General features: G+C 42.9%; 3 protein-coding genes across 3 annotated transcripts; 2 read left to right on the plus strand and 1 right to left on the minus strand.

Moving 5' to 3' along the window:
- Nucleotides 1–137: 137 nt before the first annotated feature.
- LOC129775599 (uncharacterized) lies at nucleotides 138–9,073 on the minus strand. Its single transcript, XM_055780516.1, has 3 exons — nucleotides 8,307–9,073; nucleotides 850–1,253; nucleotides 138–794 (listed from the first exon to the last, which is right to left on the minus strand). The coding sequence occupies exons 1-3, from the start codon at nucleotides 8,534–8,536 to the stop codon at nucleotides 214–216; spliced, it is 1,215 nt and encodes a 404-aa protein (XP_055636491.1). The 5' UTR covers nucleotides 8,537–9,073; the 3' UTR covers nucleotides 138–213.
- Nucleotides 9,074–13,170: 4,097 nt separating this feature from the next.
- LOC129774297 (golgin subfamily A member 6-like protein 7) lies at nucleotides 13,171–14,379 on the plus strand. The gene has a single exon (XM_055778015.1). The coding sequence runs from the start codon at nucleotides 13,171–13,173 to the stop codon at nucleotides 14,377–14,379; it is 1,209 nt and encodes a 402-aa protein (XP_055633990.1).
- A 120-nt stretch (nucleotides 14,380–14,499) lies between these two features.
- LOC129774298 (uncharacterized) lies at nucleotides 14,500–19,269 on the plus strand. The gene has a single exon (XM_055778016.1). It carries the CDS (start codon nucleotides 14,500–14,502, stop codon nucleotides 19,267–19,269), a length of 4,770 nt encoding a protein of 1,589 aa, XP_055633991.1.
- The last annotated feature ends 304 nt before the right edge of the window (nucleotides 19,270–19,573 follow it).

Below are 19,573 nucleotides of genomic sequence, written 5' to 3' on the forward strand. Positions count from 1 at the left end.
AGAACGACGGACTCCCGGTATGGTTGAAGGGTGGACCAAGCGATCGATTGCTGTTCATGACCACCGTTGGCCTCCTAATGTTTAGTACCGGCTGCGCATTCAAGTTCATCGTCGAAAGAATCTTGAAATAAACACTCTTGTAGCTTTATTCGAGTTTATTGTCAATAAATTAATTGTTAAATAAATATATTTAAACTAAATTTGTTTTAATTCCTAATCCAGTTCCAACTGTTTCGCTATGCGCGAAATTTCGTTATCCAGGGATTTGTTTTTCAGTTCGCAAATGTAATTGTATCGTGACGAGCAATCCTGTCCAGTATAGTGGTAGGTGTACAGAGCACCATTGTATGACAACTTCAGACATCGACCAGAACCGGTGATCTCCAGAATGGGTTCCATTTGCTTCTGGGGCTTGTTGTTTACGATTTTGATTCCCTCCCGCTTGGAATCAGGTTTACTCGTCGTTGTCGTTGTACTTGAGGAAGATGTTGACATTTTGCTACCGGCCGTTATCGACGTTAGATTGGTATTCGGATTGACAGGTTTGGCCGATTGAGTCCATATCCATAATAAGCCGGGATTAAGCCCACCTAGCCAGTATTCTTTTCCTCGGTTCGCCTGATTGTTTAATATGTAAGCAACCACATCCTGGAATTCGGTACTTGTTTCAAATTCTGCCAGATGGCCTCCATATGATTTGCACAGTGTACTCGCTGACTTCCAGTTGAGGCCTCGTTCGATCCCAAAATGATAGCAAATATCGTGTACTCTGGTGAAATTATCCGGACATGTTTCTGAAAAGAAAGAAAGAATTAAATTATTACACATAAACAACATGAAATTTGGTACCTATTTTCTGATTGTTCCCCGCCATCAAATAGTAAATGATCTGCTCTGCCCGCCGTAGGCGACCTTCCATGTAATCTACACGGTAGACTAACTTTTCGATCGCACCCAGCAGATACAGATCCGTTTCCGATACCTCCCGGGGGGATGCGAGCAGCTCGGTTGGACTGGCGCCACCGAAAGTTTGACGCATGGGCGTAAAAGTATTCTGCCCGCTAGGAGGATTCAGCTGATTCTCGGCATACCCAGATGGCCCTATGACTTTCGCCGTGGGCGAACTCAGTTCGACGGCTTCCCCGACACGTTTATTGATGTAGAAGCTAGAAGCGGGAATATACTGGTGCGTTTGACTGACGACCGCGGCTGTCGCCTGCATCACACGTGGGCTACGGTAGGATGAATTGAAACTGCAGAGAAAAAGGTGGAATCGATTATTAGATTAGATTAGATCTCCAATTAGATCACACACGAACGTGTTCAAATATAAGTACATAACGTATGTTACATAAAACATTAATACATCCGAATTTTTTGACGTAGAACTACGTCTTTCAGGAAGGGTACCAAATCAGAAAACAGGTCACGTTTTTGTGAAATAAAGTTAACGTTAATAACTGTTTTCAAAGCGAACAAATTCTGATACTTTGCACATCAATGGAATCGAAAATTCTCTAAGATTTGTTTGATATACAATACAGTACAATCCACTAATGCCTACACAGTTTAATTTAATGAAAACCGGAAGCATTCTAATTTTCCCATACATTTGTTCTGCCGATTTGTGTGCATCCCCGAACAGAGCTGTCAATAGCGAGTAACTGATACATTCGTTTCTGCCCGTTTTCAACACATTTGGTTTAAATAGGCCATTCGCGATTTGAAGCCAATTCTCGTTTGGTGGTCATCGAAGCAACATGGTTGCCACAGAGCGTCGAACAGGAAAGGATTGTTTTCTTGTCGGGTGAAGGAGGAGTATGGAATAGAGATTCTTTCCACAAGGGCCCTTCTCAGGGCTAGAGGCGGAAGGCAAAAATAGAATAGAATGAAAACTGAGTTAGCATAACGCAACGAACGGATATCGTTCATGCATAATGCTTATTTCACACACATAAACACACAGCACGATAAAAGAAGAGGAAGTCCTCTGTATCGAGGTGTGCTACGACAAAGAAGAGCAGCATACCAGAATTTTTTGTGCTAGTGCGGATATGGAAGAGTATCTAGAAATTTGGAATATAGATATAAACTGCATTTATTTTGATAATCGTATATTTCATGAAAGTATGCTCTCAAATTCCAGCAGGGTAACCTTACAGTTGCATGTTGTGGGGTTCGATCACATCTCATGCGGAATATAAAAGCTAAAGGGTTCATAGTTTGTGATCGATATCTGAGTGGGAAGGAGAAAGTCTGATGCGAGTTGAACCAAATAAACGAGAAGCGCTGATAGGTTCCGACTCTACTCCACTCTTTCGAGTCTACTGAAGTAATAAAAAATTATTTAGCTTTTTAATCTAAAAAAAATATTACAAAAAATTCGATGCATTCTAAAATGATATCCGAAGTGATAAACAAGTGGAATGAATAATACGTTCTACGTCGAAAACTGAGCAACCCAACCTGAGTACAACCCATTACAATTTTTTTTTCACGCGGGGTTACGTACCACGTAAAAAACCGCGTTAATTTGAAAATTCGCATAAAAAAACAGCGTAATCTGCGTTATAATAATTAAGCCTGTGTTTGAATTTAATCAAAGGGTTGAGCTGCCTGAGATTGCTATCAGGTCGAATGTCTGGGATCCACCAGGATCCCAGAAAAAAAAATATTTCAAAAATTCAAGTTTTTGAAGACGCTTAGATTTAAATTGCAGTGGGATACATAGATTATATTAGGATGAGGAAAAATAAATCCTGGCTGTAGTGATCTCGGGTAATGTTGATAATACAATTTCAAGTTTAGGATCGTTATAAAGGGTACATTTCACACAAAAAATTGTCTTTTCCTGTTTTTTGTTTGTTCCATTGTGTTTTGAGTTACAGTGTGTTAACAATGGAAGTCAAAAAAAAAAGAAAACTCGGTACATTTTACACCTTTTGTTTTATCAAGGCGAAAATGCAAGCTAGACCGCGGAATTTGAAAATGGTGTTTATGGAGCCGATTTTTGATTTTTTTTATTTGAAACAAAATTTTTTTTAGTGCAATACTGCAAAACCCTCAACCTAGTATGTGTCAATAACTATGAATTCAAATGCTAGCCCCTATTTACGTCACTTTCAAAAATGATGGTCCGAAATCGACTGTATATTTTTTGCAGCGAATCTACTCCCAACTGGCCTGAACTGACCAACCCCCTCCATTTAATAGGAGTACTGGTAAGTTTCTTGGTTTTTTTTTCAAAAATTAATGCTTTATTCTGCAAAAATGGTTACAAATTTAATATTCAAAGTATTGCCCATCGCTAGTCACAATTTTTTCCCATCTTTCTGGCAATTCACAGATCCATTTGCGGAAAACTTTGGCCTTCTCAACGTGGGTATTACTTGCGTCATTTTTATTAGTAGCACTTTGTTGAGATTTCTATGCCGGATAAAACACCTTGAATGTATTCTGGAAGGGCAAGTTCTGTGCAAGCCAGAAGAAAAATCCCTCGGCCAAAACGGGAATCGAACCCGAACCCCTAGCATGATAATGCAGTGCACGGCTCAAACGCATCAATTGTCGTCGGTAGAGGTCCCCCGTAATGGTTTCATTCGGTTTTAGCAGCTCACAGTACACTACATCCTGCTGGTCCCACCAAATAGACAGCATAACCTTCTGACCGTGAAGATTCCGCGCGGCCGTCGATGTTGATGCATGGCCGGGGTATCCATACGTTGCCCTACGTTTACGATTGTCGTAATGGACCCACTTTTCATCGCCAGTAACGATTCGATGCAGAAACCCCTTTCTTTTATGCCATTGGAGCTGTTGTTCGCACGCGAAAAAACGGCGTTCGACGTCTCGTGGCTTCAATTCATACGACACCCAATGTCCTATCTTTCGGATCATTCCCATTGCTTTTAAACGATTGAATATGATTTGCTGAGCTTCTTCTTCTTCTTCTTCTTCAATGGCACTAACGTTCCTAGAGGAACTTCGCCGTCTCAACGTAGTATTACTTGCGTCATTTTTATTAGTACTTAGTTGAGATTTCTATGCCAAATAACACGCCTTGAATGCATTCTGAGTGGCAAGTTCTAGAATACGCATGATCACAGTGCAAGTCGGAGGAAATTTCTTTGACGAAAAATTCCCCCGACCAGAACGGGAATCGAACCCGAACACCCGGCATGTTAGTTATGACGCTAACCACTCGGCCAAGGGAGCAGATTTGCTGAGCTACTCCAAGTGTATATGCATGTTCTTGTAGCGTTTGTGACAGATCTTGATCGAATAAAGCCTCCAATTCTTCAACTTCAAATCTTCTTGGTGGTCCGGAACGTTCTTCGTCTTCCAAGTCAAAATTACCACTTTTAAACCGTGCAAACCACGACTGACTCGTTCGCTCAGTTTGAGCATGGTCACTTTAAACTTCTACCAAAATGTGATGACTTCCCGCAGCTTGTTTCTTCATGATGAAGTAATGAAGTAACACTCCCCGCAAAAACAATCTCGTTGGAAAGAAATTCGACATATTCGAAGTGGCTTGTTTACGTTGTTTATGCTTCAACTTTTTGACATATACTGAGAAAAACGCGCAATGACAGTAGCTTTCCAACGAATGTTTGGAAATTAGATTCACTATAATAATAATTAAGTTACGCCATCTGTTGTAAAGTTTACCGGTACACCTGATATTGGGTTGGGGAAAAAGAAATGTCGTATATTGTCAATATATGACAACACCTAAACATATCTTGTGTTGTACTTATCGCATCGGGTCATACTATACGGCTATTTAAAGACGACAATATGTGCTACAATTGTCGTTTTGACAGTGTTGTGATTGTCCTTCTCAGTCTCAATTATAGCGCGTCAAAGATGGAGTACACCAAGCAAGAAATTGGAAATATTTTACGTTTTTAGGTAGTAAAAACGTAAAATAAAACGAGGTAAAACTGCAACGAAGGCGGTCGAAAAAAATCGTGTAGTTTTTGGACCCGATACTGTAACGATTCGCACAGCACAGCGTTGGTTTGCTCGATTTCGTTCTGGTGTAGTGGCTGTCGAAGATACACCCCGTACTGGTAGGCCAATCGTCGTGGAAACTGATAAAATCGTTGAAATCATCCAAGTAGACCGGCATGTGAGCACTCGCTCGATTGGCCAGGAACCGGGTATAGACCATAAAACCGTTTGGAATCATTTGCAGAAGATTGGATTCCAAAAAAAGCTGGATGTATGGGTGCCACACGAGTTGACGCAAAAAAATCTTTTAGACCGAATCAACGGCTGCGATGCACTGCTGAAACGGAACGAACTCGACTCATTTTTGAAGAAGACGGTGACTGGTGATGAAAAGTGGATCACGTACGACAACCTAAAGCGAAAAATGTCGTGGTCGAAGCGCGGTGAGCCGGCCCAAACCATCGTCAAGCCCGGATTGACGGCCAGGAAGGTTTTGTTGTGTGTTTGGTGGGATTGGAAGGGAATCATCCACTATGAGCTGCTCAACTATGGCCAGACCTTCAACTCGGTTCTCTGATGTGAGCAGCTTGACCGTTTGAAGCAGGCGATTGACCAGAAGCGTCCAGAAATGATCAATAGGAATGGTGTTGTTTTCCACCAGGACAACGCTCGGCCTCACACATCTTTGATGACCCGCCAGAGGCTACGGGTGCTCGGATGGGATGTCCTATTGCGCCCACCGTATAGTCCGGACTCCAAGTGATTATCATCTCTTCCGGTCCATGCAAAACGCCTTCTGAATGGCAACAAGTTTGCGAACAAAACGGCGCATATTTGACTTAAATTGGATAATTTTAAGTATGTTTAATAAAGCGTCAAATTTCGATCAGAAATACGACATTTCTTTTTCCCCAACCCTATATATAGGTAACAAGTGAAAATAGTTGTTGAGAGGAAAACGAATATAATCTTGTTTTGACTTCCGGTTTACTGATTTTGGCTCTGAATCATCAGTAACGATGGAAATTCCCTAAAATATGGGTAATGGATGAGCCCTTACAGCGAAAATCGACTCTTGTATTGCGATGCCGTTTTGGAACAGAATATGGCGGCTTTCGGTTCACTAAAAACGGCCCTAAAATACCGAAAATGAAGTTAGACAAATAAAGTGTTAGAGAGGAAGATCGCACTAGAGCGATAGTAAAGGAGCACATGCACAAATGCAACAGAAATGGGAACGGATACGGAAGACAGAAAATAAGCAATTGGAATTGTCTAAGCGATTTTTTATATGGATGATTCGGTAGATCAAATATATTGTGTGAAATTTTGAAAAATGTTGCAGAGTACTATGTCGAAAACACGGTATATGTAGCAACTTTTTCAAAAGTTTTAAAATGTTTGTATGTGCAGATTTGACACAGGAGCAGACATCTCTTTCTCTCACACTGAACGTCAGCTTGGAATTGTACCCAAAAAAAAAGTCCAAACGGTGTCAAGCGGGGATCGAACGAAGGCCGGCTGGAATGCAAGGCTGTTTTACACGACCACGCTATCCACATAGCCACTGATGCTGTTGCATAAATGCGTGATAATATTACACCACATTATAAAATTTGGAAAGTGTTTTCTATGAGTGGAAAGGAAAGCATAAACGTGAACCTACACCCTTTTTGGGTCTGGGCCGTGTATGTGGCAAGTATGCGAAAAGGTTTAATGCGTGCTTATTGCAATGTGTCTCTTGTTTCGCTCGTTCATATTGCTCTTATATTGCTATGGCATATATAGGGTAAATGATCTTGGTTTGTCTGATTTAGGTTGTTTTCACGCGACCAGTAAATGCAAATCGATTTTTTTTTTCATGAAAATCACATATAATCAACACGAGTTTGGATTTGTTCAAAAGTCCTAAGTCTCTAGTTGCTAATACTACCACAAGGCGTTGAAATTATTAAATTTTTTGTGTTTTTAACGATTTTGCTCAAAGAGAAATTATGACCATGGTTTGTCCACCTCTGATCATTGTTTGTCCAAAAAATGATCACGGTTTGTCCGGTTTTAGAAATCACCATTTTTGAATGAAAACATTCGAATTTTCGAACATTTTTTGTTTGAGTTTACTGTCATCATATTGATTCATTCATAATTTAGGCTCAGAATATTGCCTTTTCTTGTGCAAACTTTACTTGTGCTATGCTCGAAGGACACAATAAACAAACTGCAGCGCGCCAAGTAGTTGCCATAGAAATCATCTGGACAAAACAACATTAGGGAATCGGACAATTCATGATCAGAATTGAGGTCATCAAAATGCGTTATTTACATGGTTTAGCTACGTAAATCTGACACAAATGGTATGCACGCATGATGTTTACAATATTTGTAAGTGTTATAATCCATGAAAGGTCCGAATACGTGCACAATTTGGTGATTGATTAAAAATGAGTTCAAATTAAAAATGATTGATTAAAAATGAGTTCAAATGAGGGGTGCATGACACCAATAGACGGTGGATTTTATAATTTTATAAACATGTGAATCCGTAAAAATATACTATAAAACTACTGTAAATCATGAAAAAGACAATTTTATTTATATGTTTTGAACATTTGAATATCTGATTTGACACAGGATTTCTGGAAATGAATCACAAATATCGAGATTACACCGTTTGCAAAATAAAATAATGCGGTTGATACTAAAATGTAACAAATTCACTTCCTCATCTTTAATGTTGAACGCTCTGCAATGATTATCCATGAAGCAAAGGATTGTTTATTTAACTATGGTGTTCATTTTCAAAGTAGTTAACGGTTTGCTGCCTCGATAGCATAGCTGTGTGATAGAGTTGAAAGAGGAAGTGACTTTCACAGTTATAACCCCAGGGATTTGCATTAGCACCTTGATATGGGACAAACCAACACGGGATGAATACTAAATGTTGCGATTGACTGTATATTCGTGAAACGGGATATAAACTTCAACATGCCACAACTTGGTTCAAAGCCTGACGAATAGGCTGAGATGATTGACAAGGATTATGTAGGTCAGGCTACACACCATCAACATCCTGCATTCAAGGTAGATTGGATACGAAATCCTGCGGCCCATTGTTGACTCAGAAAATTGCGGTCATCCCGACCCGCTTACGACAAAACCCTGCGAGGCAGTTCTGGCGTCAACGACCCGGATGCAACAACCTCATAAAAAACGATTATGAAATTTAACGCGACTCTTTATCTCAGATTTATTTAAGGGTGACAGAATAAATCTGTTTGTCGAGCTTTATCATGTGAATGTCAGCATCAAAACGATCACATTTTCCATAATGTTTAGAATCTTTCGCTCACCCAAGTGTATATTCCTCAAGCAGGGATGACCACAGTCCGCCATCGTCCGGTTCGGTCCACTGTGCGGGACTGAGCTTCACGTACGATTTCCGGCCGGCTTTCTCCACCACATAAATCCCATCAACTCGTGCTATCAACTGCAGCGTAACGCTCCAAACAATCGTCAGCAGTAGCACCAAACAGTTTAACCTCATTTTTCGCATTGTGGTGCCGCCACCGCCCTCACCCATGCTCGTATTTCCGCGTAAGACTCGAACACTTGAAAATTTCTCTTTGGCGAACTCCTGAGTGCAACAAATTCACTTTCTGCAAAAGCTCTGCGCTACGAATAAAAGCGACCTCGTCGGCACCAGCGATAGCTTTCGATAAGTTATCTCATCGCTCTCTTCTCTTCATTACACTTTGATTTGCAATTTGCGTTAACGTTCGCGGAGTTCCCTGGCTATCACACTGAAACAAGGCCTATTACTCAATATATGCAACCCGTCAACTTAACCGGAACCGCGCGATTTCGACGATGTCGAGTGACTGAGCAGATCGAAGACCTTGTCCAGTTTGGTGATGCGTATATTACCTAACTTTGTTCCAGCCAGTGAGTCAAGCTTGCGTAGGACACGGAATATTTTGAACACTTGCACTGTAACTGAACAGGTCTTTGCACGGCGATATCCACCCAACGAAAGATGACAATGCTGCTTTCCGATGATGTCCACAACTTAAGAGCGCAAAAACGAGGTGTTCGCAGCTTAATTGGTTGTACGCGTCTGAGAGATGGTAAACTGCATGACCGCGGCTCGACTAAGCTCTCGCAATCAGCCACCAACGTTCGGTACCAACGGAATACAACGTTTGGTATCCGAGCATTCGAATCAAAGGGTAGAGAGGCAAAAATTTGCATCGGTCGTTTTGGTGAATAAAAAATATCACTTTCTTTCGATTCATTTGCCTCCAGCTGCCGGGGTATGGGAAGTGAAGAGTGAAATGCGTGTATTTTTGTTTCCACTTATTTCTCTCACTCATTGTGTTTAGGCCAAACATCAATTAGAGTGGTAAACGCTGAGCTTAGGAGCATGTCTTTTTTGTCCTTAAAGGTCTTCTGAGCACATTGGATTCGAGTGTGCAGGTTTTCCCAGTGAAACAACAAGGCGTATGTGTTGACCGAATGAATTTCTTTTCAAGGTTTGCAGTTGACGCACCCACAAGCTCTCGTTCGAAAGTTGTTGAATGACTCGGTTTAGTTGTTTAATAAGGCAAAACGACTCGGCGCTGCAAGTTTGGAGCCTTACATTAAAGGATCGTGTGTTGTTTTAAAGGCAGAAGTTTTGACAGTGTTACTCGCTATTGTTAAATTTTCTCAAAGAGTAAACTTAGACAATTCCAAAAATCATTTGTAAAAATGGATAGAAAATGAATTCATGCTTTGTTTTCTTTAACTTTCTTAAATTGAAATTAAATTAAAATTGAAATTAAAAAAAAACTTAAGTTTTCGGGTATTTTACAAAATGTGACTACTTTCTAGTCGAATTGCCGACTATTTTCTATTTATACAATAAGTATTTTTGGAAACTGGGACCGACACTGATACTGTGCCAACGCTCTTGATGCAGGCTGAATGGAAAGCGCAGCAGGAAAACATCGGGGCTTAACATGTTAAACGCATTTTTCTCGAAACCATGTTTTTCAGCTGGTGGTTTCGAGATCTCAGGATCTACTCGACCGACTTGGCTGAAATTTTTTATCAACGTGTAAAAATGAATTATCCAAAGCGTTACAAAGCCGTTTTTTGATATTTAATTTTTTCGATTTTTTATGAGCTTCCAAACAGCTATTTTTCATTAAATATAACTCATATTTAACAAAACTGGCGGCCTTTTTGACAATTTTTCGAATTTTCAAAAACAGCTATGTAACGCTTTAGGTATTGTCCTAAAGTTTCAAAATATTCATTGGAATTCGTTCTGCGACACCCCGTTGCTTCAGAACCGATACCACAATCAAGGTATCGATTTTCAGACAACATCTGCACATGCAGCTGTCAACAACGTAATAATCATTATTTGTGCACTCAAACAATGGGAAAAAAATATCTTCAAATATACCTTAAACAATAACCAAAATACCCGAACACTTCACTTTATTCTTAACATCCGAAAACAAAATCATGAAAATTCATTATTTTCCGACCTTCTAGACAGCGGTTCGCCCTCAAGTACGATTGAGCTGATATATTGCATAGTGTGTTTTTATGAGGTGGTGAACATTTTTACGGAGTAAATTTTTGAAATTCGAGATGACCATTTTCATTGGCACCCTAATATACATTCTACTAAAGTTTGCATGGTGTGCTTTCGTGGCCGACACACCTAGCATGCCGGAGGTTCGGGTTCGATTCCCGTTCTGGTCACGCGTTTTCTAGAGCATACGACTAAGAATGCATTCAAGGCGTGTTAATTGGCTTACAAATCTCAACTAAGTACTAAAAAAATGACGCAAGAAAAACTACGTTGAGACGACGGAGTTCCTTTAGGAACGTAAGGGCAATTCATGAAGAAGAAGAATTAATGTTTGCAATACTAATGCTTTGGTAGCTTCTTTTACCAGAATTTATATGGGTGTACTTTGGGATTGTATTATACTTTGAAATAAAGTGAACATATAGTCAGAGGTCTAACGCGGAACACCCAAAAAAAACTTTATGTATATACGTTATGTGAGCGTAAGCTATAGTTTAGCGAGTCTCATTCATTCATGAAATTCTTAACACGTGTCCTTGCAATTGAACCTGATCTGTATCATTTCTTCAATGTATCGGCACATAGTTTTTTTTTTCCAAAATATATTTTTTATTAAGGCACATGTGGCGTTAGCCTGACGGGGCCGGGAATCCAATATTTTGACAATTTTTGTCTTACAACTATGTTAGTAATATGTAACCGATTACTCGCGGTTGGCTCGAGGTTAGTATTACAAGTGTTCTCATAATTGGTATGTTGCAGTCTTCGATGCTCTATACGTGTGCCCGACACGGGCTACTTCCTATTGGGATGCAGCTGACCATTAATCAGCAACGCTCCCTAGTCTGTACCCCATATCTAGCGTGGTGCGTCTTTCTCGACTCGAGGAGTCCAGAAAATGGTCACTAGCCGGCGCAATCATCAGTTCGTGTAGAGTTGTCATGAGCGGTACAACCTTTGGCTCTTGTTGAATGATCAGTGGACTGCACAACCTTTGGCCCGTGCATCTGTAAACAGTGTGTGTATGTATTGCCGCGACTAAGTAAAAGTTTATCGATTGGATAGGAGGGATATGAAACGGGGATACAACGAAGGAAACATCATTAAACGTTGACATCGGCGTTTCTGAGGAACAGGTATAGATGAAGCAGAAGATCAGGATCCCGGCTACCTAAGATATCCCGGACGGGGATATCCGATTGTCTGCCTTGTGCTCTCAGTGTTCTAGAGAGCTGAGAGCGAGCAGCATGGAACCGGATACACGACCAGACAACATGCTCGATGTCGTGGTAGCCATCGCCACAATCACAAAGATTGTTTGCTGCGAGCCCAATGCGATAGAGATGCGCGTTTAGGTTGTAGTGATTGGACATAAGCCGAGATATCACGCGAATGAAATCACGACCTACATTCAATCCCTTGCACCATGCACTCGTCGAGACCTTAGGGATAATCGTGTGTAACCAACGACCGAACTCATCTTCACTCCACATGCGCTGCCAACTAACGAGTGTGTCCTGACGAGGAATGTGAAAAAATTCATTATAGGCAATTTGCCTTTCAAAAAGTGTGCCTTCTGAAGCGCCCACCTTAGCTAGCGAGTCCGCTTTCTCATTCCCCGGAATCGAGCAATGAGAGGGAACCCATGCTAAGGTAATCTTGAATAATTTTTCGACCAAAACACTCAATAGATGTCTTATTCTTGTTAGGAAATAAGATGAGCGTTTATCAACCTTCATTGAGCGGATTGCCTCTATTGAGCTGAGACTGTCTGAAAAAATAAAATAATGGTCGATGGGCAGTGTTTCAATGATCCCTAGAGCATAGTATATCGCACCCATTTCTGCGACATACACGGAACAAGGATCTTTGAGTTTGAAAGAGGCACTGGAATTTTCATTGAAGATGCCGAAGCCAGTGGACCCGTTTATGTATGAACCGTCAGTAAAGAACATTTTATCAGATCCAACTTTCCCATATTTTTCCGAAAATATCGACGGAATAACATTGGAGCGTAGGTGATCTGGTATTCCATGGATTTTTTGTCGCATGGACAGATAAAAATGACAGAGGAATTGCAAAAGTATGGGAAGCAAACTTGGTTGGAGATGCCTGGTGAAGGGTGCACGTCGTGGGTAAGGTACTCATGGTGTTGTGGTCAGAACCGCAGGACAGATGAAGATGTCCCTGTCGCAATGTGAGGCAGTTAATTTGTCTTGACAGACGGCGAGAAACAAAGAGAAGGTGTAAATAAAAACATCACAAAGCGAACAGAATCAAAGGTAGAGGTGAAAATACAAGGTACAAGAATTATAAAAAAATTAGATTGAATTAGGGATTATTTCCATTGCTATTTGTAAGTAGTAAATGAGTTGATTACTTGAAAATATGTTTAACTGTGAAATTCCCTATAGGAAACATTATAATTGTATCAACAAAACCGAATCATATTTGCAAGAGGTGTCACACGGATTCAGAAACTAAATTTGTAAGGTTTATAAAAATAATTCAAGTTTGAACTGTAAAAAAAACAAATATAATTTCAGCTTTGATCAGGCTAAAAACTAGCTGATTTGCATCGAATTGGTGGAAGAAATCCGAACAAAATCAAAGAAATTTAACCTCAAAAGATGGATTCGGAAAAAAGAGATTGCCTGATGTGCAATGCTCCCAACGAAATCTGCGATATGGTGCAGTGCGATACGTGCGAGCTGTGGGCTCATTACTCGTGTGCTGGCGTTACGGAAGCAGTGAAGGAGAAGGAGTGGAACTGCAGCAAATGCGTTAACACGCTGCAGGCTCCGAAAATTCGGAAAACTACAAGGAGCGATGCCAAAAAGACGACAGGACTGAAAACGAAGAGCGATTGTGGATCGTCCGTTGGGTCTGTTTCGGAGAGCGTCGGAACGCTTGAAGATTCGTTGAGAAAATTGGAGAAGGAGCAGCGTGCGAAAGAAAAAGCCTTAGAGGAGGAAATGATCCTGCGTGAAAAGCGACTCGAAATGGAAAGAGCTCTGCAGGAAAAACGTCGACAAAGAGAGAAAGAGTTTATGGAGAAGCAACTGCAGCAGGACAGGGAATTAAAAGAGCGTCAGCTGCAAGAGGAGCGCGAGATGCTGGAAAATGAATTGGCTGAGGAAAAATCCTTTCAAGATCGACGCAAAAGGATGTTCGACGACTTCTTGAAGGCGAAAAAGGCCGTCTCAGAACCGGCTCTTGACGACGAAAGCGCTGTCGGTGATGCAAAGGAGGAAAATGAAACGTTCACCGAGAAAAAGGTGAAATTTTGGTTGAAAAAACAGTCTGTCACGAAAAACTATCCACCGACTTCATCGAAGCAGGAGGATCAGATAGCTGGCCCCTCCAAACAACAGGATCAGATAGCTGGTCCGTCCAAGCAACAGGATCAGATAGCAGGTCCGTCCAAGAATGTTCCAGTTACACGTGAAGAGAATAAAGAAGATGTAGCCGAAAGTGAGGATGAAGACGATGATGACACCGAAGATGATAGCGAGGAAGAGGTGGGTGAAGCAGAGTTGCAGCTGTCTCGAGAGGAAAGGGAGTTACTTGCTCGTCTGCTGACCGGAAAAAAGCAAAAGCAACCGTCGGTGAAGAAGCAACAATCGTCGACGAAGAAGCAGCAACAAAGGCGTTCGCAGCAAATGGATGTATGTGTCCAGAAGTTGTCCAGAGAACAGATAGCCGCTCGACAAGCCTTCTCCAAAAACCTGCCAGTTTTTAGGGGTGAACCAGAGTTGTGGCCTATTTTTATTAGTAGTTACGAGTACACCACGCAGGCGTGTGGGTTCTCAAATTTGGACAACCTGAAGCGGTTGTAGGATAGCCTGCAGGGGAGTGCATTAGAGGCTGTAAGGAGCCGACTTGTTCTACCCGACTCTGTTCCTGACGTTATCGATGATCTTCGACGTCTTTTCGGCAAACCAGAAATACTTCTCAAGATGTTGTTAACAAAGGTGCGCGGCGCTCAAGCTCCGAAAGCCGATCGTCTGGAGTCGTTCATCCAGTTCGGAATCACGGTGAAGCAACTATGTGATCACCTTGAGGCAGCTCACCTGTCGGACCATCTTAATAATCCGATGTTGGTGAACGAACTAGTCGACAAACTTCCGTCCAATTATAAACTGGAATGGGTCCGGTATAAGAGACAGAATAGAGGAACGCCGCTACGCGTTTTCACTGATTTTATGAACGACATCGTTTCCGATGTGTCGGAAGTGTCCGAGTTCTCGGCGCTCAGTCTGAGCGAAGTTTCGTCTTCCGAGAAAGGAAACCCAAAGAAAAAAGAGTTCCTTCATGTTCACGGTTCAATCCCGAATGAATCCGAGGTTCTGACGATGTCAAAGACGCTCAAGCCTTGTTGGGTTTGCAAGAGAACAGATCACAAGTTGCGATTCTGTGACGATTTTAAAAAACTCAGTGTCATAGATCGACTGAAAACAGTGGAGCAACATAAACTCTGCGCGCTGTGCCTAAATAACCACGGCAAAAGTCGATGCAACTTCAAAGTTCGATGTAATGTCGTCGGATGTCAAGGAGAACATCATCCTTTGCTGCATCGAGCCGAGGGAACCGTCCAGCTGCTTAATGTTGAGTGTCATGCTCACGGACTATTAAATCGTGCCGTTATCTTTCGTATGGTGCCAATTACACTCTATTTCGGAAACTACGCGATAGATGTTCTGGCCTTTTTGGACGAAGGTTCATCCACAACACTTGTAGAGGAGTTCGTAATCAACGAATTGAATGCGGAAGGAGTTATTGAACCGTTGGTCGTTACGTGGACGGGCAATGTAAAGCGCTACGAGAATCAGTCGAAGAAGGTGGATCTCAAGCTCTCGGCTAGAGGATCCCGTGAAATATTCCCGTTAAAGAATGTACGTACGGTGGAAGTGTTAAAGATGCCGAATCAAGCGATGCAGTTTGAGAAGATCGGAAGTCGTTATCCACATTTGAAGGGGTTGCCAGTATTGAGTTACGCTTTGGAAGAACCTCGTATTATAATCGGTCTAGACAACTTGTACGTATTCGCTCCTTTAGAAACGCGCGTCGGCGAGCCTGGTCAGCCGATCGCCGTTAGGTCTAAGTTAGGGTGGACCATCTATGGGCCAGAAACTCCTGCAGCAGTTGTCGTTGCGGAAAATTATGTGAACGTTCATTCCATTGAACCGATCAGCAACGAGGATCTCCATGAGATGCTGCGGACCCAGTACTTGCTGGAGGACACCGGTTCTCTTTGCATCGCAGTCCCAGAGTCCATTGACAACCTTCGCGCACGTAAAATTCTCGAATCAACGACGCTACGGATCGGCAATAGATTCGAAACGGGTCTACTGTGGCGTGAAGACAAGAGAAGATTCCCGGACAGTTATCCGATGGCGGTCCGACGGATGAAGGCGCTAGAGAAAAAAATGGAGAGAAATCCGGAGCTTCAACAAAATATCCACCAACAGATAGAGGAGTATGAGGCGAAGGGTTACGCGCATAAAGTAACGAAGAAGGAGTTAGCTGGAACAGAGAAGAATGCGGTGTGGTATCTTCCCTTGAATGTGGTGCTCAACCCACGAAAACCTGGCAAAGTTCGTCTAGTGTGGGACGCAGCAGCCTCGGTGGATGGCATTTCGCTCAACACCGAGCTACTAAAAGGTCCCGACATGTTGCAGTCTCTGCCGTCGGTGATCAACCAGTTTCGCGAACGGCGAATCGCGTTCGGTGGGGACATACAAGAAATGTACCATCAGATACGCATACGGGCGGAAGATAAACAGGCTCAGCGGTTTCTGTTTCGGTCTAATCCTGCCGATGTTCCGACAGTGTATGTCATGGACGTGGCTACGTTTGGGGCTTCCTGCTCCCCCTGTTCGGCGCAGTTTATCAAAAATTTCAACGCATTGGAATTTGCGACTGAGTTTCCACGAGCCTCGGATGCGATCGTTCAAAAGCACTACGTGGACGATTATTATGATAGTGTGGACACCATCGAAGATGCTATAGATCTAGCGAAACAGGTGAAACATATTCACTCTCAAGGTGGTTTCAGGATCAGGAACTGGGTGTCCAACTCCAAGCAGTTTCTGAAAGCGATGGGTGAACAGAGAGTGAATCCTACTGTCCACTTCAGCCGGGACAAAAACACGCACACTGAGCGAGTTCTGGGAATCGTGTGGGAGCCCAACGAGGATGTTTTTTTGTTTTCGACCGCCGAACGAGAAGAGTATCAACCAGTTCTGCAAGGGGTTAAACGACCAACCAAAAGGATCGTGTTGAGCTGTGTCATGGCGATGTTCGACCCTCAAGGTCTGCTTTCTCCGTTTACCGTATTTGGTCGCATGTTAGTTCAAGACCTGTGGAGAACTGGCTGCGGATGGGATGACGAAATCGACGAGGAGTCATTTCAGAAGTGGGTTCGCTGGACAAAAGTGCTGCCGATGATAGAAGCGATCCGAATTCCCCGAAGTTACTTCGGAGACGTCAGAAGGGACCAACTCGAAGATCTTCAACTGCACGTGGTGTCTGACGCTAGTAAAGGTGCGTACGGGTGTGCGGCCTATTTCCGAGCTGTGATTGGTGGAACGATCCGGTGTGTGTTGGTGACTAGTCGGGTGAAGGTGGCACCATTAAAGCCAATATCCGTTCCTCGACTCGAACTACAAGCGGCAGTATTGGCAGCTAGGGTGGCCTTTGCGGTGAGAAACGGTCATTCATTCAGTATTAGGCAGCAGTTTTTCTGGACGGACTCAACGACCGTGCTTTCGTGGATCAGATCTGATCAACGCAATTACAAGGAGTTTGTTGGTCTTCGCATTGGAGAAATTCTAACCCGGACAAACCTCTCGGAATGGCGTTGGGTTCCTACGAAGATGAACGTCGCAGACCAGCTAACTAAGTGGACGAGAGATCCTGAAGTAAATTCTACGAGCAGTTGGTTTACCGGGCCTAGATTCCTGTATCTGCCAGAAGCAGATTGGCCGAAGCAGAAGCTGCCGCGTCCAGATACCGAGGAAGAATTGAAAGCACATCTACATGTCCATGACGTACAGCTTCCCGCCTCTGTTATAGATGTAAATCGTATTTCGAAGTGGACGGTCCTGGTAAGAACGATGGCTTGCGTGTTTCGGTTTGTATCAAATTGCCGGAAAAAGGTGAAGGGGTTGCCGCTAGAAACGCTGAAACCGACAGAAAAGCAGATGAAGAAGATTATTCCGATTGCCCATGCGGTGTCACGGACGCCACTGAAACAGGAAGAGTTCCAGCAGGCGGAAATTTGGCTAATGCGGATGGCACAATCGGATGAGTTTAGCGACGAACTGAAAATTCTTATAAAAAACTCGAAGCTTCCAATCGAGGCGTGGTTGGAAATCGAGAAAACCAGTTTCCTCTACAAGATAACTCCTCTCATCGATGAAAACAACCTTCTGCGCATGGATGGCCGAGCGGGACCAGCTGATTTCCTGCCGTTCGATCTTCGATTCCCGGTGGTGCTGCCGAAGGACCATGCCGTCACCTGGAAAATCGTGCAGCATTATCACGAACGGTTCGCCCACGGTTACAGAGAAACCGTGAAAAATGAATTGAGACAACGATTTGTGATCCCGCAAATGGGTAGTATTGTGGCGAAAGTAGCCAAAGCTTGTATCCAGTGCAAGGTCACCAAGAGCCGTCCAAGATGTCCTCGGATGGCTGCGTTACCAGTGCAGCGAGTAACTCCTTTCCAGCGACCGTTCAGCTTCGTGGGGCTCGACTACTTTGGGCCGATAACAGTGTCGCTCGGTCGCCGAAGTGAGAAAAGGTGGGTCGTTTTGTTCACGTGCTTGGTAATTAGGGCCGTTCACCTCGAAATAGCATATTCTCTGACAACGCAGTCGTGCCTGATGGCCATTACACGCTTCGTCTCTCTTCGAGGGCCGCCGTTGGAAATATTTTCGGACAATGGCACTAATTTCAAAGGGGCCAGTAGGGAGTTGTTGGACCAATTACACAGCATCAACGAAGAATGTGCAGGAGAATTGACATCGGCTCAGACGAAGTGGAGTTTCAACCCTCCAGCCTCACCCCACATGGGAGGAGTTTGGGAGAGACTTGTCCGTTCAACGAAAACAGTACTCGAAACAATTGACGATGGAAAGCGATTGACGGATGAAATCCTGGCAACTGTGATAGCCGAAGCGGCGGAAATTATAAACAGCCGCCCGCTTACATATGTTACGCAGGAATCGGAAAACTTGGAAGCCCTTTGTCCCAAACATTTCCTTCGCGGTATGGCTCCAAACGAACCGAGGCTCAATGCACCTCCTGTGAATCCAGCAGTAGCCCTGCGGGATTCATATCAGCGATCACAGGAGATAGTCGAAAACTTATGGAAGAGGTGGATAAAAGAATATATTCCATCTATAAATCAGCGTACCAAGTGGTTTGGTGAAGCAACGAATTTGAAGCGAGGTGACTTGGTGTACATTGTTGAGGGGGGAAAACGAAAATGCTGGGTGCGCGGAATCGTTGAGGAACCGATAGTAGCTGGAGATGGAAGAGTACGTCAGGCCTGGATCCGTACAAACAGTGGTGTACTGAAGCGAGCGACAGCGAAGCTTGCAGTGTTAGAGATTAATGAGGGTGACGCTGGACCGGATGTGGCCATCGGACCAGGTTCACGGGCCGGGGCATGTTGTGGTCAGAACCGCAGGGCAGATGAAGATGTCCCTGTCGCAATGTGAGGCAGTTAATTTGTCTTGACAGACGGCGAGAAACAAAGAGAAGGTGTAAATAAAAACATCACAAAGCGAACAGAATCAAAGGTAGAGGTGAAAATACAAGGTACAAGAATTATAAAAAAAATAGATTGAATTAGGGATTATTTCCATTGCTATTTGTAAGTAGTAAATGAGTTGATTACTTGAAAATATGTTTAACTGTGAAATTCCCTATAGGAAACATTATAATTGTATCAACAAAACCGAATCATATTTGCAAGAGGTGTCACACGGATTCAGAAACTAAATTTGTAAGGTTTATAAAAAT

This window comes from Toxorhynchites rutilus, chromosome 3, assembly GCF_029784135.1.
Source record: "Toxorhynchites rutilus septentrionalis strain SRP chromosome 3, ASM2978413v1, whole genome shotgun sequence".
In the NCBI taxonomy this organism is placed as follows: Eukaryota; Metazoa; Arthropoda; class Insecta; order Diptera; family Culicidae; genus Toxorhynchites; species Toxorhynchites rutilus.

Bases quoted from the DNA above. Each gene is read 5' to 3' on its own strand.
- LOC129774298 (XM_055778016.1), top strand. From the start codon at position 14,500: ATGTTGTTAACAAAGGTGCGCGGCGCTCAAGCTCCGAAAGCCGATCGT.
- LOC129774297 (XM_055778015.1), top strand. From the start codon at position 13,171: ATGGATTCGGAAAAAAGAGATTGCCTGATGTGCAATGCTCCCAACGAA.
- LOC129775599 (XM_055780516.1), bottom strand. From the start codon at position 8,536: ATGGGTGAGGGCGGTGGCGGCACCACAATGCGAAAAATGAGGTTAAAC. The intron at 1,254-8,306 runs GTGAGCGAAAGA...TTTTCTCTGCAG, and splicing joins CTTGAGGAATATACACTTGG to TTTCAATTCATCCTACCGTA. The intron at 795-849 runs GTACCAAATTTC...CTTTCTTTTCAG, and splicing joins GGGGAACAATCAGAAAATAG to AAACATGTCCGGATAATTTC.